Genomic DNA, 20,660 nt, shown 5'->3' on the forward strand with positions numbered 1-20,660 from the left:
GAAAAAGAGAGAGAGAGAGAAAGAGAGAGAGAGAGAGAGAGAGAGAGAGAGAGAGAGAGAGAGAGAGAGAGAGAGAGAGAGAGAGAGAGGAGATCTCATGGTGGAGCTGGCCCCTGAACTGTGCCTTGAAGTAAGGGATTTTATATGGTTGGGGAGAGAGTGAAGGGAGCCCCAGGTATGGGAAACATAATGCCAATTATTCCATCCTCAAACAAATAAAACTATTTTTGTAGCTCTCTTCCTATAACTTTCCTTACTATATACCAGAACTTATTTCCCCATGTTTTATAGACTCAGGGAGTCACCTAGTGGTAGAGAGAGAAGTTATTGCTTCTTTTTCTTGGGTAATGGAAAATTCCTACTGTTTTATCAAAGGCCCTTAGCAAGCTTGATACATTTCTTAAAAATAGTTCTTTATATAATGCAAGGAAAGATGATTTGATGCTTCATAAGGCTTGATAGTTGGTCATCTTTCAACATCTTGTTCTAAAACAAAACTCTGCACTTCCAAATTACACTATACAGTAATCCCCTCACCTATTGTGGGAGTTATGTTCCAGAGACTCCTGCAATATGTGAAAATCCACAAAGTAGTGGCTGTTATATTTATTTTATTATTTTTATATAAGGATTTATAAACCCTTCCCACTCTCCTCTAAACCTTTTCCACTCTCTTTTAACCTACAGTCACTGAGCCGATCAATGCCCAGGATACAGAACACAATGCTGTGGTTGGTTGTCTTTCACTCCATCAGTCAATAGTGTGTTGTGATAAATGTAACTGGGAGATACAAAATTAGATATATATTTTTTAAAAACCTGCAATACAGTGAAGTTGTGATAAATGAACCTCAATATAGCAAGGGATGACTATATAACCAAGGGAAGGTCCCCTCTCTGCAATCCAGGACATATCCTATGGTTATATACTGTAGATGAGCATCTAATCTGTGTTGGTTGAGGGTTCTCATACCAGGAGTTCCCCATACCAATGAAATCACAGACCTGGGCTAGAGGTGAGGGAGTGGTCTTAATTTAAACAAACACTTCTCAGTTCATAAAGAAACATTTTCTTTTTGTGACATAACTTAAAGCACTGCATTTGAACTTTTGGTTAGACTATGTTTGCTAGAGGTAGCTCATTCTCTTTTTGTATAGCTCTAATTGGTATAAGAGGAATGGAATAGTAGATTTTTTTCAGAAATGAATATATTTACTTTCATAGCTCCATAGATCTCTGACATCAGTGTGAAAATACCTTGTTCCAGTACCCTTTTTGTTTCATTTTTTCAGTTTTGTGTTCTAAATTCTCTCCCTCCCTATCATCCTTGAGACTAAGCAATCTGATGTAGATTTTATATGTGCAATTATGTAAAACATTTTTTTTAATATTAGTCATTTTGTGGAAGAGAACTCAAACAAACAAAAAACAAAGAAAGTGAAAAAGTACCTTTTGGTTTGTATTCAGACTCCATCAGAGTTCCTTCTCTATATGTGGATAACATTTTTCATTGAGTCCTTTGAGATTGTTTTGGATCACTGTATTGCTGAGAATAGCTAAGTCATTCACAATTGTTCATCATATAGTATTACTGTTATTGTGCCCAATGCTCTCTTGGTTCTGCTTGCTTGGCTTTGCATCAATTTATATAAGTCTTTCTAGGTTTTTCTGAAATCATCCTGCTCAGCATTTTTTATAATACAATAATGAAATAAAAGATATTTTAAATCCAATTACTTCTCACTATCTCCTGGTAAAGGAAAGCAGGATTCTGAATGTAGAAGATACATTGGGAAGCAGCCTGGTAAATGGAAAAGTATGCTACACCTGAATTCAAAACCCAGCTCTGTCACTTAAAAACTATGTGAGAATTTGGGCTGTCACAACCTTTCTGAGTCTCAGTTTCATTTACAAAAGCAGTGGGTTGGGGCAGCTGGGTAGCTCAGTGGATTGAGAGTCAGGCCTAGAGATAGGAGGTCCTAGGTTCAAATCTGGCCTCAGACACTTCCCAGCTGTGTTACCCTGGGCAAGTTGCTTGCCCCCCCTCCCCATTGCCCCCCCTTGCCACTCTTCCACCAAGGAGCCAATACACAGAAGTTAAGGGTTTAAAAAAAAAAAGAATATTAAAGGAACATTAATATAACACTTCTTTTGTGCCTCACCAATACCCTGAACTTAGCCCATACATTCAGATTACAAGTCAAGGTTCAAAACAGGCACCTGACAGGAGAAGAGGGAAGGGAGAGGCTTTTGTTAGGAACCTATAAAATGTTTGTTTTTGCTCCAAGGCATTAAATTCGCCATTAGGATTTCTGCCTTTCTCTGGAGGAAAAGAATAAACAACTGCCCTTTTTTACTTTTATTTTCTGACTTCAGATATTCCTTTATTTTGAGTGGGTGGCACTGGGTACACTTTTATTTTTATCCCGATCAGTCTGTGTGACTACTATGGTCTTATGTCATTCAATTCAGTTTCTTCATTTGTAAAATGGGAACATTACTTACCATAGCCACCTTGGTTTCTTCTTTTTTTTTTTTTAAGGTTCAACACTTTTATTTAAAGTAACAGATATTTAACAATTAATCTGTCCCCATCACCATTATCACCATTCTATTCTCTACCACTGAACAAGTTAAAAAAGAAACCTCCCTCACAAACAAATCCTTTGATATATATCTATCTAAATTCTCACGTTAGCCATGTTTGAATATGTATATCTTTTTTACTTTTTAAGTTTATCAGACCTGGCAGGAAGCAGAGGGGGGTTGTTTCTGGAAAATGGTTAGAAAAAACAAATCTTAAAGACAAACAAACAAAATCTTTAATCAGATAAGAAACATGTCATTAATAGTTGGCCTCCACAAAGTCAAAGCTCTGGACTCAGGGGACAGTGAGAGAATGCATCACTGAAGATGATTCTCCAAAGAGTAACAACTTTGGGGGCCTTATATACCTTTTGGGGGAACAAAGGGCAGGGAAGTATGATTGATTAGCTCTACACTGGATACAAAGAAAGGAGTAGCCCAGAGCTTGACTGACAGAAGAGGCTGATGCTTTACACTAGCTACAAAAAAAATGTTTCCAGCCAGGAGCTGGACTCTCAAATTAGTGTTGATAAACTTTCAAAACAAACAAAAAAAAAGGATACCTAAGGCTTGACTACTAATCTTATCTAAACTGGGATGATTAAATACCTCAAGAGTCTATTGTTCAGTTCTGAGGTAGGCTGAGTCAGGTCAGGCAGGGGCTTCCCCCAAGGCAAGTTCCTAAAGGACCAGGGGCAAACTTAGAGTTTCCAGAAATAAAGTTGATAGCCCCTTGAATAAGAAAGAGATTGTCCCAATTAGATCATTTTAGATACAGCCAATTCTGGCTATATGACCAATAGAAAAATGCTGCTCTTACTTATAGGGTAGGCCAACACAATGTTGACTCACATGCCAGCCCTGGCTCTCAGAAGGATGCCTCTGTCATCTTGCATGTGGATGCCTCCATCATAGATGATCTGTGCATGTATTAAATCTTTTTACATCTGTGATAATCATATAATATTTCTCCTACTTCTGCTCATTTCATTCTGCATTGTTATGTTTTTTTAAACCCTTATCTTCCATCTTAGAATCAATATTGTGTACTGATTCCAAGGCAGAAGAATGGTAAGGGCTAGGCAATGGGGGGTTAAGTAACTTGCCCAGGGTCACACAGCTAGGAAGTATCTGAGGTCAGACTTGAACCCAGGACCTCCTGTCTTTAGGCCTGGCTCTCAATCCATTGAGCCACCCAGCTGCCACCCTCTGTATTGGTTTTTAAAAGTTTTCCCAATCCCCCGAAATTGTTCATTTCAGCATTTCTAAAGACATGATAACATTCTACTATATTTATATGTCACAATTTGTTCAGCTATTTCTCAGGGATGTATTGGAGGGTGTAGAGAGGACTAGCACCTTTGGTGTGAGGCCTTACCAAGCCCTTTTCAGGGCTGCTTATTCATTTTTGGTGTTTATCTTTCATAATTTCATAAAATGAATGCAGTTTCAAAGGGTTGTCAGCCTCACCCTCTCTTCCAAAGATATCTAAGTCTAGTGGTAGGACAAGAGTCAGGACAACTGACAATGGCCTGGGATGAAGTGGCATGTTTAGTAACCAAAACCCAATATAACCATCTTAGCAGATGGGCTAAACCAGGTTGAAGGTAACAGATATGCCTCGAACCTGTCAGTAAATTAGGGGCATGCCTACCTTATGCATGCAAAGACTTCCCTAGGCAGAAGGGGCAGATGAGAATAATTTGTTCCAATGACCATGAAGGCAGCTAAGGCAGGTGCTGTAGGGGCCCTTAGAGTTTGGTCAGACATCAAAGATGTCAAGGTCCTCCACTTCATCCCAGGCCATTGTCAGTTGTCCTGACTCTTGTCCTACCACTAGACTTAGATGTCTTTGGAAGAGAAGGTGAGGCTGACAACCCTTTGAAACTGCATTCATTTTATTTTATTTTTTAAACATTTTATCTTTATTTTATTCAAATAATAAGTTTTCACATAAGTTTTCCAAAGATATATGATTTATGTTCTCTCCTGCCCCTTTTCCCTCTCCCCGCCTTGAGTTGACAAACAATTCCACTGGGTTACACATGTATTATCACTCAAAATATATTTCCATATTGTTCATTTTTGTAAGAGAATAATCTTATAAAACCAAACTCCAAATCATATACCCAAATAAACAAGTGATAAATCGTATGTTTTCATCTGCATTTCTACTCCAACAGTTCTTTCTCTATAGGTGAAAAGTATTTTTTTTTTCATAAGTTCCTCAGAATTGTCCTGGGTCATTGTATTGGCTGAGAGTAGCTAAGTCTTTCACATTTGATCAATCCACAATATTTCAGTTACTGTGTATAATGTTCTTCTGGTTTTGCTTATTTCACTCTGCATCAATTCACATAGGTCTTTTCAGAGAAATTGTATCTATTTTAAATCCAATTTACTCACAAGTCATCATCTATGATATTATTAGTCTTCTTCAGAAATGAAGGATGAACAATAATAGCCCAATAGGATACTCAATTTTTGACTACCATTAAAAAAAAGTCACTCTAAATAATTTTGTATATACAGATCTTTTTCTTTCTTACAAGTAGAGAAAGGGTATGCAAAGCTTGGTAACTTGTTGGATATGGTTTAAATTGCTTTCAATTTACAGCTTGATCAATAATATATTAGTATAGCCCCTCCAATATTTATCATTTTCCTCTTTTATTATCTTTGCCTGATGGGTGTGAAGTAGAACTTCAAAGATGCATTAATTTGCATTATTCTAATTATTAGTGATATAGTGAATTTTTGTCATGATTATTGATAGCTTAAATTTCTTCCTGTGAAAAATGCTGGTTCATATCCTTTAATTTATCAATTAGGGAATATATATTAATTTGACTAATTTATTTATTAGGGAATGTATATGACATAACTTTTTTTTCAAACCCTTACCTTCCATTTTGGAGTCAATACTGTGTATTGGCTCAAAGGCAGAAAAGTGGTAAGGGATAGAGAATGGGGGTTAAGTGACTTGCCCAGGGTCACATAGCTAGAAAGTGTCTGAGGCCTGGATTTGAATCTAGGACTTCTCATCTCTAGACCTGGTTCTCAATCCACTGAGCCACCCAGCTGCCCCCAAGTTAAAACTTTGAATCAGTTTATCATGTACTTTTGAAATGGGACATTTATCAGACATAATCAGTTGTTGCAAAGATTTTTTCCCCTGGTTCCTCATTTCTTTTTTACTATGTTACATCCATTTGTAATAAACCTTTTACATTTTATATAAGCAAAATTATCTGTTTTACCTTGTGTGATCTCATTACTTGTTTAGTCATGGACTCTTTTTCAATTTATAGATCCTAATGGTAATATCTTCTTTGTTTTTGTAATTTATGATGTAACTGTGGAGATCTCTTTATCATCTCTGATAATCTGATGACAGTTTAGTTGATAAGGAAATAAGGACAGAACAAGGGAAATGTCTTTTACTTCATGCTTCCAGCTCTGGCTCCAGGAGCATGGAGTTTATTATATATATTTCAAGACTCATTTCACAAAAAGAACCCCCCAGAAACTTCGCAGATATGCAGAAGTTACAAATTATGTCACATCAAAACACAAAACATTGGCTTCAGAATAGACCAAGGCCAAGGCTGAATCTTGACTAGGTTCTTATCAGAAAGCCAAGTTGGGGAGTATCTTGGCCTTAGCTGTAACAGGCAGCAGCATTCCTTGCTGTGTTAACAGTGTTAAACCCTTTAAATTCAGATTTGATAGGAACTTAAAGCTTTTCAGTAAGGCCATAATACTTTTCAAGAAGAAATCACAAGGATCACAAAAGGGGTCAAAAGAGGAGTCTCAGATTTTTATCTATTCTCTTATTGGCTTCCCACATGTAACCTTTTATATATCACCAATCCATTTGGAGCTGATCTTGGAGCATGGTGTGAATCTAAGTCTAATTTCTGATTGATTGCTGTCTAATTTCCAGAAGTTGTTTTTTTTTAAATCAAAGTATGAATTCTTCTCCAGACTGTGGACTCTGGGTTCATTAATATAAATGTTTTTGTTTGCTTCTGTATTATGTATACCTAATAATGTAGCTACCATGGATGTTGATTCATGTCCCTTTTTTAACTAGTACCAAATAATTTTTTTTAATGATTACTAATATGTAGAACAATTTGAGATCTGGTATTGGTTGACTCTCTTATTTTCCTTTTTTTTTCATCTTACCATTGAGATTCTGGACATTTTGTTCTTCCATATATACTTTATTATTTTTTTAGTTTCATAAATGGTCTTTTGGGAGTTTGATTGGTATTGTACTGTGGAAAATACCTTAGATAGTAATTATATTCACTTAATCTAGTTGTAAATAATGAATGTTTCTCCAGTTATTTAGCTCTACTCCTTGCAAAGTTTCAAAATTAAATTCATACAGTTCTTTTCTGGGTTTATTTGTGAAGGTTGAAGCAGATATGTTAAGTCTTTTGCCAGTTAATAAATGTTTGCAAAGCCCCACTGGGTGGCTGCATCCTGATGTGGCAGTCAGTGATGACCCCATGGCCCAGACACCTACTGCTTACCAAATAGTTTGATGTGGAGCACATGGTGGTATTTGTTCATAAGGCAGATGCTGTTCAGGACAATGTGATAGTGGAGCTAGAAATAAAGAAGCTACTTACTCAATTCGACTATGATGGGGAGAAGACTCCTATTATTGTTGGTTCTGCCCTCTGTGCCCATTGAACAGGGGCAGCCAGAATTAGGGGTGAATGTAATGAAAATGTTGGATCCTGTGGACAGTCATGCTCCTATGCCCACTTGAGATCTAGAGAAGCCCTTCCTGTTGCTAGTGGAGTTTGTTAACTCCATCCCTGGCTGAGGCACAGTGGTGACAGGGATTCTGGAGAGAGGAATATGAAGAAGGAGATGAATGTGAATTCCTGGGCCATAGCAAGAATATTTACTTTGTGGTTTCAGGAATTGAAATATTTCACCAGAGGCTGGAATGAGCTGAAGCCGGAGATAGCATTGGTGCATTAACTTGGCAGGCTGAGGAGGGATATGCTTGGCAAGGTGTGGTGTTTAACCAGGCTCCATTCAGCCTCATCATAAAGTTGAGGCTCAGATTTATATTCCTAGCAAGGAAGAAAGTGGCTGCCACAAGCCACAAGGCATACTTCATGCCTATCATGTTCTCTCTCACATGGGAGAGATTGTCTGCCATGTCCTTCTCCCTTCCCCCACACCCCAAAAGAGATGGTCATGGGGAAATCCTGAATTTAATCTTTTTATTTAAAACCATTACCTTTTGTCTTAGAATTAATACTAAATATTGGGTCTAAAACAGAAGAGCAGTAAGAGCTAGGGAATTGGGATTAAGTGATTTGTCCAGAGTCACATGGCTAGGATGCATTCGTTTACATTTAAACCCAGGTCTTCTTGATTATAGGTTTGGTTTTCTATCTACTGAGCCACCTAGCTGCCCAAATTAAGACAATCCATGATCTTGGAGAAAGGTTAATGTGTTACCCCTGAGGAATTGTGGTAGAACCATTGGTACTGGCCCAGTCACTAATATGTTCAGCTATGATTGAAGAGGATAAAGACATTGAGTGGAGCTGAGCTCAATTCTGGCCTTCTTTTTATCATGGTTAGTTACCTCACTGACCTGAGTTTGCCCTCAGGCTTTTCTAGCCATCTCCAGCAAGTATCTTCTGGACAACAATAATGTATGATAATCAACTCTGAATGACTTAACTATTATCAAAAAGGCAAGGATCCAGGACAACTCCAAGGGACTCATGACACATAAGGCTATCCACCACCATAGAAGGAACAGATGGAGTCCAAATGCAGATTGAAATATTACCATTCTTCACTTTATTTCTTCCATGAATTTTTCTCTAGTGTAAATAGGCAATATTTTATTTCACACAATGAACATGTAAATATGCATTATATGATACTATATGTACAACCTGTATCATATACATGCCTTCTTGGAGAGAGAATATAGATTGCAAAATGTCAGAAAACAAACATTAAAAATCGCATGGAAAAAAAGATATTTTTAAATCAACAGAAAAAAAAACCTCCCAAGTTGTTTCATGGGACTAAGGAGCCTGCAAGTTGTATGGGAAAATAAATGTTGTGCAAGTGGTGGAACACAATATGGGCACCAATGCTATCTCCGGCTTCAGCTCATTCCAGCCTCTGGTGAAATATTTCAATTCCTGAAACCACAAAGTAAATATTCTTGCTATGGCCCAGGAATTCACATTCATCTCCTTCTTCATATTCCTCTCTCCAGAATCCCTGTCACCACTGTGCCTCAGCCAGGGATGGAGTTAACAAACTCCACTAGCAACAGGAAGGGCTTCTCTAGATCTTGATCTAGATCTTGGTGTCCTACAGATAAAAAAATTGGATTCTGGTCTTTGATACCTCCAGATGGAAAAAAAAATTGTATTAATTTGTAACTTGAGTCCTCTGCTATTTTCCCATTTACTATGATGCTGACCAGTCTGAGGAGACCATGAAATGGTCCAGAATAATGGAAGGGCAGTTACTGGACACCTGAAGTTGCCACATAGAGGAAGGGGTAGGGGTTGGGCTGGTAGGTAAAATTAGGACTTACCCTGCCTTGTTATAGGCATTTTGAGGGCCCTGGGCAGGCTAGAATTAAATCTATTTTACTCAATTCAGGAGTTAGGCAAAATTTATTAAACCGGATTTCCCAAGTGCCAGGCTCTGTGCTAAGTTTGGAGACACAAATACAAGCCAGGACAATCTGTTCTCAAGGGGCTTTATAACGTCGAATGAAGACAAGACTTGAAAGTAAGCTGGAAAACTGTGTAGGAGGGGTGAGAGCCAACGTATAGTTCTAGTTTCTAAGTTAGAAGTGCTCTTAGACGGTATCTAGAACAACGCTCTAATTTTGCAGATGAAACATGCCCCAAACTGCTAGGCCATGAGTGGAGGATGTTCCTCCACTCAAGAAGGCCTTCAATTGGGGTTGGCGGCCTGGGCCCGGCAAGGGCTCCCAATACTTCTTATAAAGGTGGGTCCATCAGGGCCTGCAAATTACTAAGACCCTATAGGAAACAGACGAATTAAAGTCCACGAAAATCATTCCGTTTTTTAGACTGTCCGTCCAAAACGACGAAAGGAATAAGAACCGAGGAACTGGATTTAGGGAGACCACCGGGAGGGGGAGGGAAGTGACGTCACTCCTCTCCTCCTCGCGAGACTCGTCACGCGCCCGAGGCTCACCGTGCGCCTGCTGCTCAGCAGCAGGGCCCGCGATGGCGGGTCGTGTTGCTGAGGCGGTGACGGCGACGGCACCTACGGCGGCTCCCCGATTGGGCGGCGGAGGCCCGAGCGACTCGCGAGCTTAGCGAAAGAGCAACGACTACGTCCCGTTCGTTGGCCCTGCGGCCGTGAGGGCAATGGAGGCCAGCATGCCGAAGCGGAAGGAGCCGGGCAAGTCCCTGCGCATCAAAGTCATCTCCATGGGCAACGCAGAAGTGGGGAAAGTGAGTACCGCGCGCCGGGAGGGGGCGGGGCGGGCGGGGGGTGGGGTGGGGTAGGAGGAAAAAGGGAAAGACTCTGTGAAGGGCGGAACCTAGGTACTGCAGAGCCTGCGTCCATTGGCTGCCGCCTCGGCCACTCAACGATTTCAGGCCTATCCACATTGCTGGGGGCTAATTGGGGGAAGGCGGAAGAGGACCTTTTCTAGGAGCTCTAGTAACCTACCCCATTTCAACCCCTTCATTTTATACTGAAAAAACTGAGGCCCCGAGGGAGAAGGCGGCGACTTTTCCTAGGTCACTCAGGTAGTAAGTGGTAGAGACAGATTTAGAACTTAGTCTGTCAATTCTGAAACCATCACTTTTTCTATTGCCCCAAGCTGGCCAGCCCCTGGAAAAGATAAAATATCTGCCCCAGGTTGAGGAGAGCAGCTGAGGTTATTAGAGATGGAAGCGATCTCTGAGACTGGCCAGTCCAGCTGGCTCCTTAAGACTATACCCAGCAAGTGGTCATTCTGCTTCTACTTGAAGACCCCTAGTGATGGGAAACTTATTACCTTTAAAGGCAAACTCTTCCAATGTTGGACCTCTTTTGTTCTTAACAAGTTCATTCTTCATTTGAGCTGACCCCTGTTTCTCTAGTTTCCAGGTATAAAATTAAACGTATTAACATGGGAGCTTTTCAAATCTTAAAGAACATTAAAAATACTAGCTGTTTCTGTTAGAACCCGAAAGTTGGGAAGGATCTTAGAGGTCTTACAATTCAACCTGGTCCATTTGGAAGCCCTGTGGTTCAGTCTTTGTGCCTGGACCTGTGGATTCCAAGAAAGCCACCTAGGGCTCTTGCCCTTAAGAAATGTTTATTATAATGAAGAAGATTTAAATAGGCACATAAAAGATTTGCCTGGCACATGGAAGGCAGTCTAAGAAAGGAAGCTGCAGGAGGTGGGATTTGATTTGAATATTGAAAGAAACCAGGAAAATCAAACTATGGAAGTAAAGTAGTAGCAAGAGCACTGGCTCTGGACTCCGGGAACCTGGGTTTATCTCATTTCTGGCATTTATTGACCCCCTCACAAATCACTTAATTATTCTGGGCCTCAGTTTCTTCAGAATGAGGTTGAGCCAGATGGATCTCTAAGATCTCTTCCTGCTCCAGGTTTATGACATCATGAACCTTCCTCCCTGACAAACTACTTTAAAACCAAACAAGAGCTCTTCGCCTTAGAAAGGAAATCCTTTCTTTTCCATTTAGAAACAGCTTTGATTATTAGAATGTATATTTTTCTGTTGAACCTAAGTCAGCCTCTCTGTACTTCCAGTCAGTTGGGAGGGATTGGCTGTGATCACTCATATGATAATAATCCTGCGCCCACAATCAGTATTTAAACCCACCCCCATCGGACCCCCATTGCCCTTTTTTTTTAATTATATATGTCAACTGGGTTTTTGGAAACCCCAAGTTTGCCCCTGTTCCCTGAGAATTCACCCCTTGGGAGTCTTAGATTCACTTTATTCCCAAGATTTCATTTTAAGACTGAACAATAGACTGAACAATAGTATTTAATGATCCCAAGTTTAGGTGGGACTAGTAGACAGTACCCTTTTTGTCTTAGAAGTTTCTCCGCTGATATCGCTATCTTGGACTTCTCATTTCCAGGTAGCCATTGTAAAGCCAATCAATTATACTTCCCTGTCCTCAGTTCCCCAAAAGGTATTTAAGTCCCCAAGTTCTGTTGTTCTTTAGAGAATCATCTCTCAGAGATACTGTTTCTAGAGTCTCAGAACCCTTGGCTCTGTATGGTTTTTAGGTACTTGACTCTATGTGGTGACAGAATATTAAACACTCTCTCTTTCCTGATTAAAAATTGGGTTTTGCTGACTACTTTAGTGGTTCTGTGTTTTTCCAGATTGACATATATGAAAGTCACAGTTACCTGCTGGTATTAATATGACATTTTAAAGTTTGCACAGTTCTTTGCGGCTACTCTTTCATTTGATTCTCATAACTCTGTGAGGGAGGTAGCACAAATGTCATCTCTATTTAACAGATGAGGAAATTGAAATTTGGGAAGACCTTAATTCAAATTCAGCCTCACTAACCATGTGACCAGGGGCAACTCACTTATCTTCAACCAGCTTCAGTTCCCTCAATTGCAATAAATAATAACACCTACCTCCCAGGGTTGCTGTGAGTAAAACATAACACATGTAAAGTATTTTGTAAACCTTCAAATATTATGTAATGCTTGGTATTATTATTATTTTACAAAGACTAAAATTAAATAGTCCCTGCAGTCAAAGAGCTTGCATTTTAATGGGGAAGAAAACATGTGTGTATATATATGTATACATACACATATACATACACGTGTGTGTATATATGCATACATATGCATATATATATACATATATATATATATATATATATAGTTGGCTATATGATACAAAGTACAGTTATCCTTTCCACATCCAGAATTCCCCATCAAGGTTTTGATATATCATAAGTCAGCATAAGAAATTAAATGGGAAATTCGGAGGGAGTTTTATAGAAGTTGCAGATGACACTCAAAGACCAACAGATCAGAAAAAGTTTAGGAACTCAGAAATCTATATTTAACCCAAAATTTACAATAAAGTATTGTAAATACCCCATAAAAGAAAAAGAAAAAAATTCAGAATACTTCTCTGGTAGGAAGGGAAAGCCAAAAAGTAGGTTTTCCAGATAGATATACAAGATAGAGAGGAGCCATTAGCAGTTGAGACAATTAGGAAAAACCTCTTGCAGAATTGCTTGAGCTGAATCTTGAAAGAAACAATTGGTTTAATGAGGTGAAAAATATGGAATTATGTTTCAGGCATCAGGGACTGCCAGTGTAAAAGCATAGAGTTGGAGTGTCCAGAATGAAGACCAGCAAATAGGTTAGTCTGGTTAACCACAGAAGATATTACTGTATATGAAAACTAGGAAAAGGACAGGTTGTGAAGAGCTTTTGTTTCTAAAGGTAATAGGGAACCACTCGAGTTTAATATGGAGGGTGGGGTGGCATGGTCCAAACTGCACTTAAGAAAATCACTTTGGGGGGCAGCTGGGTGGCTCAGTGGACTGAGAATCAGACCTAGAGATGGGAGATCCTAGTTTCAAATCTGGCCTCAGATACTTCCTACCTTTGTGACCCTGGGCAAGTCACTTAACCCCCATTGCCCAGCTCTTAACACTCTTCTGCCTTGGAACCAATACATATTATTGATTCTAAGGTGAAAGGTAAGGGTTAAAAAAAAAAAGAAAGAAAAAAAAATCACTTTGGTGACTGCAATAGATCAGAATTGGAAAAGCCTTGAGTCAGGAAAACCAATTAGCAGGATATGTAATAATCTAGGCTAGAGTTAATGAGAGTTTCAACTCCAGTAGTTATTGAATGAATGGAGAGGAGGGCAAAGATTTGAGAGATGTGGAGATGGAAATAAGATTTGTCTACTGACTGGATTTATGAGGTGAATGAGAGTATGAGTTGAAGATGACACTGAGGTTCCGAACCTGGGCCACTGGGAGGATAATGAGAATCCTAAATAGTAATTAGGAAGCTTATAAGAGGGATTAATTTGGAGGAAAAGATGATCAATCTTCTTGTATTTTAATTCTCTCCACATTCAATGTGACTCTGATATTGGCCTCCTTGTTACTCACACAGGGCAATCTCCCACTAGCTGTTTCTCATGCCTAGAGTCTCCTTTCTTCATCAGTCTCCTGGCTTCTCTAGTTTCCTTCAAGTCCCAGCTAAATTCCCACCTTTTACAAAAAGCCTTTCGTAATCCCCATTAATACAAGTGCTATCCCTCTCTTGATCTCTTATTTATCCTGTATATATCTTTTTTGTATGTATCAGTTTGCATGTTATCTCTCCCATTACAACAGTGTGAGCTCTTTGAGAACAAGGACTAGTTTTACTTTTTTTTTTTTTTTTTTTTTTTGGTATCCCCAGAATTTAACATGGTGATTAGCAAATAGTAGGCACTTAATAAATGTTCTTGACTCTATTTCTCTTCTGGTCCCTCTCCAGGACATTATAACCTTCTTGAAGGTAGAGATGGCTTCATTTTTATATTTGTATCCACAACACCTAGTAGGCACTTTCTAAGTGCTTGCTGATTAATTTGATACTGTTTTAGTAATTTTTCTTATACATCATTAATGAAATTTTCCCTGTTTATTTCCATATTTCCTTAGGGAGCTTGACTGGGATAGGAGAATCCTCTAAATGAAGCAGGGGGAAACTTTGGTGGTGGTGGTGGGTGCATAATTTTCATCAAGTTGCACACTAAGTTGCCCTTGTCCAAATCTTCAGTTTAATGTATACATCTTATTTTTTCACCCATCCTTGTGAAATTTCCTCAGGCAAATTTCACCTTCGTCATTACATTTTGCCTGGCTCTTCTCTTCTCTCACCTCTTTCTTTGACACTTCAGACAGAATTAGGCTAGGCCCGCTGGGGACCAGACTAAGCTAAGTTTGGAATGGAAAGGGGAGGGGTATTATAGGAAGGCAGGGACTGGAAAGAGAATGATGAAAGAAACCAGGCATATCCTAAGGCAAAATTTTGAAGTAGCTGTTGGCTCTCTCTAGTACCTCTCCCTTCTTACCTCCCTTTCCTCTCTGGGACCCTCTTTCTCTTTCCTCAGGAGCTCAGGGCTCTAATGCCCTCTGAATGCTTCTTTCCCCCACTTTACTCAGGCTGCTCTTCTTCCTCTTCCCCTTGCCATCAATGCTTCATACTTTAAAATGAACCTCTGGATTCCATTTTGACTTACCCTACTACTCTACCCTATCAGGACTTACTTTCCTGTGGAAAAATAATGTTGAATTGTAATAATTTTTATATGAATCCTTTCTTAAACCTCAGGGTTTAAAGGTTAGCCAGCTTCCAAGTTACAGTTTCTCTCCCAACCTGTGAAATTGTCTTGCTCTTCTCTTCCTTTGTTAAGATCTTTGTTAAGGATAAAAGGATTAAGTCCTTCCTGGGAGCAATAGTGAACCCAAGAGTCTTAGCAGTTATGTTGGAGTGACCCAGCCATCTGGAGAGGAGGCAAGGGTGTGTTGGTGTCCTCCTGAGATCCACCTCTTCTTGTGATGAAGTCATGGGAGAGGAATTGGGGTCTCTAGGTGTACTTACTTCTCAGTGGCTATTGATGAATCAGAGATATCTTGGGATGTCAGGGGAGAGTCTGAGTGGTGAGGTCACAAGGGGTATATATTGGCCTACCTGAGAGATTCCCATTTTCTTTTGCAGCTTTCTCTTGGCCCTGCTTTCATGGGCCCCATTCTTTTGCCCTGCTCTCACTCTTTGGTGTCTGTTCAGACTGTGGAGGGAGTTCACTGGTGTAAGGGGTGAAAAGGGGTTTTATAGGTTCAATATATTAAAAGGTGGTGGCCAGGGGAAATTTCCCCAATTAAGAAATAATCTCAAGTCAAAATTGACTTTTATTTACATTTAGGAAGGTTGAAGTAAGGAATTGAGAGAGAGAAACTCTGGCCCAGACTAGAGGCTCCAACCAGGTAAGGATTTGGAGGCCCAGCAGTTGGGGCACAAAGGTTAATTAAACAAGGCTTCTAGCTTTAAGGCCTTTACAATTAGAGAGGCAAGAGAGGCCTCCCTGAGGGTAGAGCCTCCAGAAATGCCAAGGAAAGAGAAAGAGAGTCAGCCTAACTTACCCACATGGAACAGTCTTGGTCACAAACCAGCAAAAGCTCCCTCAAGTCCCCTTTACCGCACCAGTCGCAGCCTCACTAGATGCTGTCTTCTACCCAAGACCTCAGCTGACTGAGGACCTTCTCCTTTTAAAGGGGTCACTTATGTGTCACTTCCTGTTCCTCCCTCCTAATTTGCATGTCCAATCACAATAGACAATTCTCATAAGACTGCCTAGGGGGTAGGTCAGTTGACTCTAGAACACTTGGGTTATGGACCTCCTAGATTTAGAGGTGTTCTTACCTTTGGTGATAAAATCTAAAGGTGGGCAGTGTAGACTTAATCCAATTATCACACTGGCTACATTGTCTTGAGATGTTAATGAATAAATTAACTTAAAATTTAGAAATACTGCCTCTCAAGAATTTCAGTTGTTATATTTCTTTATTATAGTTTTTATCCCTCATTATGCCTCAGCTATAAAAATATGAAATTATAATATCTGAGAGTTTAAAAAACCGCAGAAGTTATCAAGTTCAGCCTCTATCAGAAGCAGGATTCCCTTTAACAGAATACTCAAGTCTTTGAAGAGTGCAAATAATCCATGTAGAAAGGAACTGGAGGTTTGAATGGATTACAATCTCAATTGCAAGCAAACTAAGATTGTAACATAGCTTTATGTCATCTGTAATATGATAAATATTCCATAGTTACCTTCATTACAAGGAAACATTGCTGAAAAAGAGTCCTGTTGCACCTCACTAGAGACATGCCTCCCGTCTGACATTAATCTATTATTAATGACTACTTTTTATAACTGGTAACTGAATCAGTTCTGAATCTGTAATCTAACCGTACTCTATCCATTCAACATTCATCCCTCTTCATTTTGTCCATAAGATACTTTTCATGACTAACTTTGACAAATCTCATCTAAGGATATGATAATCCGGTAAAAAAAAAAAGATGAATTTAGTCTGAAATGACTTGTTCTTGATTTAAAATGATCACCAGCTCTCAAGTTTTCAAATTCTTAAAACCTTCAATAATTCAATAATTCTGTCTTAGAATCAATACTTGTGTATTGGTTCCAAAGCAGAAGAACCTTAAGAAATAGGCAATGGGAGTTAAGTGACTTGCCCAGGGTCACAGAGCTAGGAAGTAACTAAGGTCAAATTTGAATCTAGGACCCCCCATCTCCAGGCGTGACTCTCAATCCTCTGAGCCACTTAGGTGCCCTCAATGATTCATTCTAAAAGTTTTCTAGGGATGAGCATCAAGATTAGTGGACCATAATCTGAATAATTCACCTCCTTTTTGAAAATGAGGACATTGGCCCTTTTTCAGGACTGCAGTCTTCTTTGCAGTTTTTCAACAATCACAGACATTGATTCAGCAATTATGCCTGCAAATTCTTTCAGTGTCCTGAAATATGGTTAATTCAAGCATCATAACTTGAGGGTGTTAAAAGTGCTTTTTTGCCTTTTCATCACCTTTCTTGGGTTTCATTTTTTGGTTACCCATTCTTATTCAACTTTTTAAAAATTTTGTGTTGATAATTTTTACTGTCCAAGTTAGAGCCTTGGCTACATCCAGAATTAAGGGGCAGAATATAGGAGATGATCTGATAAAAGACAATGAAAAGGAGTATTCAGGCCTATAGTAAGGAGACCAAGAGAAAACTGGGTCATAAAAACCCACAAAGGAAAGAATACCGAGGAACAGAGTGGTCAAAATGCTACAGAGAAGTCAACAAGGATGAAGCCTGAGAAAAAGTCATCAGATTTGATAGTTAAGAGATTTTTGGGAACAGATGATCTTTTTTGATTTTGCCTTTTGCCTCTTAAGGTCCCAAACCAGTTAAAATAGATTTCCTGCAGACTAGTTAAAATTTTTTTTTTCTTGCTCACGTCTTGCCCTTAATTAATAATTATAAAGTGAATTAAAAAGATTAAAGATCTGGATTAAAAAGATCTTGATCTTGGTCCCAGTTTTATTAGGAACTGGCTGTATGACCTTGGGCAAATCACTTTGCCTCTCTGGGCCTTAATAAATTGATGGCCTTGGACCAGATGGTTTCATTTTTAAAATAAAATTTTATTGATATCTTTTGTTTTTATATCATCTCCTTTTTTTACTGTATCATTCCCCTGTCCCTCTCAGAAAATCATCTCTTATAATAAAGAAGGGAAAAAGTTAAGTAGAACTAACCAACATATTGAAAAAGTCTGTTATTATATATATTATTGTATTCATGGACCCCACCTCTGCAAAGAAGTTGGGGAGATGTCTTCCCATTGTTCTTTTTGGGGAGCAGTCTTGTTTATTATAATTTTTTAAATTAAATTAAATAATTTTTCAATTAACACCTGCCTTCTTCCCCCACCCTACTCCCACTTATTGGAAAAAGAAAAAAAAGCCCCTGCAACAAATATGCATAGTTAGGGAAAATGTTCTCACATTGACTTTCTTCAAAAATGGATTTCTTACTCTGTATATCTAGTCCATTATCTCCCTGTCAGGAGGTAGGTAGCATATTAGAATATGCTTTTCATCAGCCTTTGTGAACTGATCCAACCATTCTGGAGGGCAATTTGGAACTATGCCCAAAGAGCTATAAAACAATGTAAACCCTTTAATCCAATAGTACCACTACTAGATCTGTATCCCAAAGAGATTTTAAAAAGGGGGGAAAGACCTACTTGCACAAAAATATTTATAGCTGTTCTTTTTGCGGTAGCAAAGAATTGGAAATTGAAGGGATGTCCAACAATTGAGGAATGTCTGAACAAATTGTAGTATATGATGGTGATAGAATACTGTTGTGCTGTAAAGAATGATGAACAGAATGATTTCAGAAAGAGTTGGAAAGACTGATATGAACTGTTGCAGAATGAAATAAGGAGAACCAGGAAAATGTGACAGCAATATTGTGGAATGATCAACTGTGATTGACTTAGCTACTTTCAGCAATACAAAGATGCAGGACAATTCTGAGAGACAAAGAATGTTATCTACCTCCAGAGAAATAATTATTGGAATCTGTCAGTTTAAAATGTATAAATTTCTACTTGTTGTCCTCCCCAGTTATGAGAGATAGTAAGTTCTCTGGCAGTTTTCCTTTTTCTTCCCTAATATATCCTTCCATTCCCTTCATCTCCTACCTTTCCTTTCTTCTTTTAAGATAATGAAACCATAACAAAAACCACTTTTGGGCCCACTACCTAGACTCTGACCTTTGACAACTTTGCTTTTCCTAGTGGATGCTTGTATCATTCCCTCTCTTATTAGAATTCAACCACTTTGTTTTAAAATCTTTTCTGATTACTTGCTTATATTTATCTTTTTATATCTCTTTATTTCTTGTTTCTCTTTACTTTGTAGTGTATTGTTTATGATTAATTTTTAGTCTTTCCATCATGAATGGAAGCCCTCGATTTTATTAAAAATCCATATTTTTCCTGTAAAATTATACTCAGTTTACTTTGTAAATTATTCTTGTTTATATGTCTTTTGGAATATACTCTCCACTCTTTGATTCCTTCTATTTTTACTTTGCCCTGAGTTCTAAGAGATCTGGCCTTTTTTAAAAAATGTTTTTCTTTAAATAAAAATTTGTTTCAATTAATGAACATCTGCCTTTTCTCCCTTCCACCACACTGAAAGAAAAACAAAATCCCTTTTGCAATCATGTTTAATCAAGTAAAGCAAATTCCTTCATTGGTCATAGCTAAAAAATTTTTTTGAGTTTTGAGACCATCACCTCTCTGTCATTAGATGGGCAATATATTTCATTATTTGTCTTCTGGAATTTTTGATCATGTTGATCAGAGTATTTTTGCTGTCTACCCTCTTTTCTTTTGCTCGGATAAGTTTTTATATTTCTTAGGCCAAGTTGTTAATTCTCTTTCAAATGCTTTTTTTTTTCATTAACTCATTTCTTTTCCAGTCATTTTCTTTGGTGCTCTAATTTAATTTATGAAATAATTTTTAGCTCTTTAAAAAACAAACAAATACATAAACAGAACTCTGTGGTTTCATTTCTTGCTAGAATTCTGATTGAACTTAAAGCCCAAGTTGTCTTTTCTTTGAGACTTTGCTTAGAGATATGTTGGAGTTATTCTCCTCTTCTGGGTTTGTGTCTTAAGTCTTCTTGATCTTATAAAAACCCTTTTTGTTTTGTTAAATTTGGTAATTTTCCTAGCAATTTGCTCTAAGCAATCTGGCATTGCTGGCCTAGTGAGCTCTTGGGCCTGAACCCTTTCATCCTGGCCCTTCTAGAAGATGTTTGTGGTGCTGTCCTAGGTGGGATCATGTCTGTGATCAATTCTGGGAGCTGAGTTGGGCACTGAGCTTGGAAATAGAGCTGAGGGGTGGGGGTGAGGACTTAGTTCCACATCAGTTCCAGGTATCTCTGTGCTTTTGATCTGGTTCAGAACTCTGGGCACTGAGTCTATGATCTTAGCAACTCTCATTCAATTGTTCTTACCCTGGAAAATTGAATTTTACAAGTTTTGTAAATTGAATTAGTGGTCTGGAAGTAGAAGGGTGAACTGTTATATAGTCTTTTCTTCCATTTTACAATTTCTACTTGGCCTGGTGTTCTTAGATTGTTGTTAAGAGTTTTTGTGGGTATAACCAAGTGGTATTGCTTTCTCTTATTCCACTGTCATGGCTATAACTCCCAGTCACTGTAGTTTTGCAGCAGGAAAAGATGACTTTTAAACTCCCTCCTAGTTCTAACATTATATGAAACTTAAACTGAAGAAAAGCAAAAACAAACAAAGAATACAAAAACTCCAAATATAATCTTCCTTATTTTGAAGACAGAAACTAGAAATATTTTATATCATGCATAGTTACATGTAACAGTGGAAACATCGACCCTAGAGA

At 38.5% G+C, this 20,660-nt stretch overlaps 1 protein-coding gene and 1 pseudogene across 1 annotated transcript in view; both read left to right on the forward strand.

Moving 5' to 3' along the window:
- The window catches only part of LOC123233525, a 41,486-nt pseudogene extending 31,538 nt beyond the window's left edge, over positions 1 to 9,948 (forward strand).
- A 51-nt stretch (positions 9,949 to 9,999) lies between these two features.
- The window catches only part of DNAJC27 (DnaJ heat shock protein family (Hsp40) member C27), a 62,547-nt gene continuing 51,886 nt past the window's right edge, over positions 10,000 to 20,660 (forward strand). The window contains exon 1 of the mRNA XM_044663766.1: positions 10,000 to 10,086. Within this exon, the coding sequence (XP_044519701.1) occupies positions 10,000 to 10,086 (87 nt within the window). The remainder of the gene's footprint in view (positions 10,087 to 20,660) is intronic.

This window comes from Gracilinanus agilis, chromosome 2 (assembly GCF_016433145.1).
Source record: "Gracilinanus agilis isolate LMUSP501 chromosome 2, AgileGrace, whole genome shotgun sequence".
Classification (NCBI taxonomy): Eukaryota; Metazoa; Chordata; class Mammalia; order Didelphimorphia; family Didelphidae; genus Gracilinanus; species Gracilinanus agilis.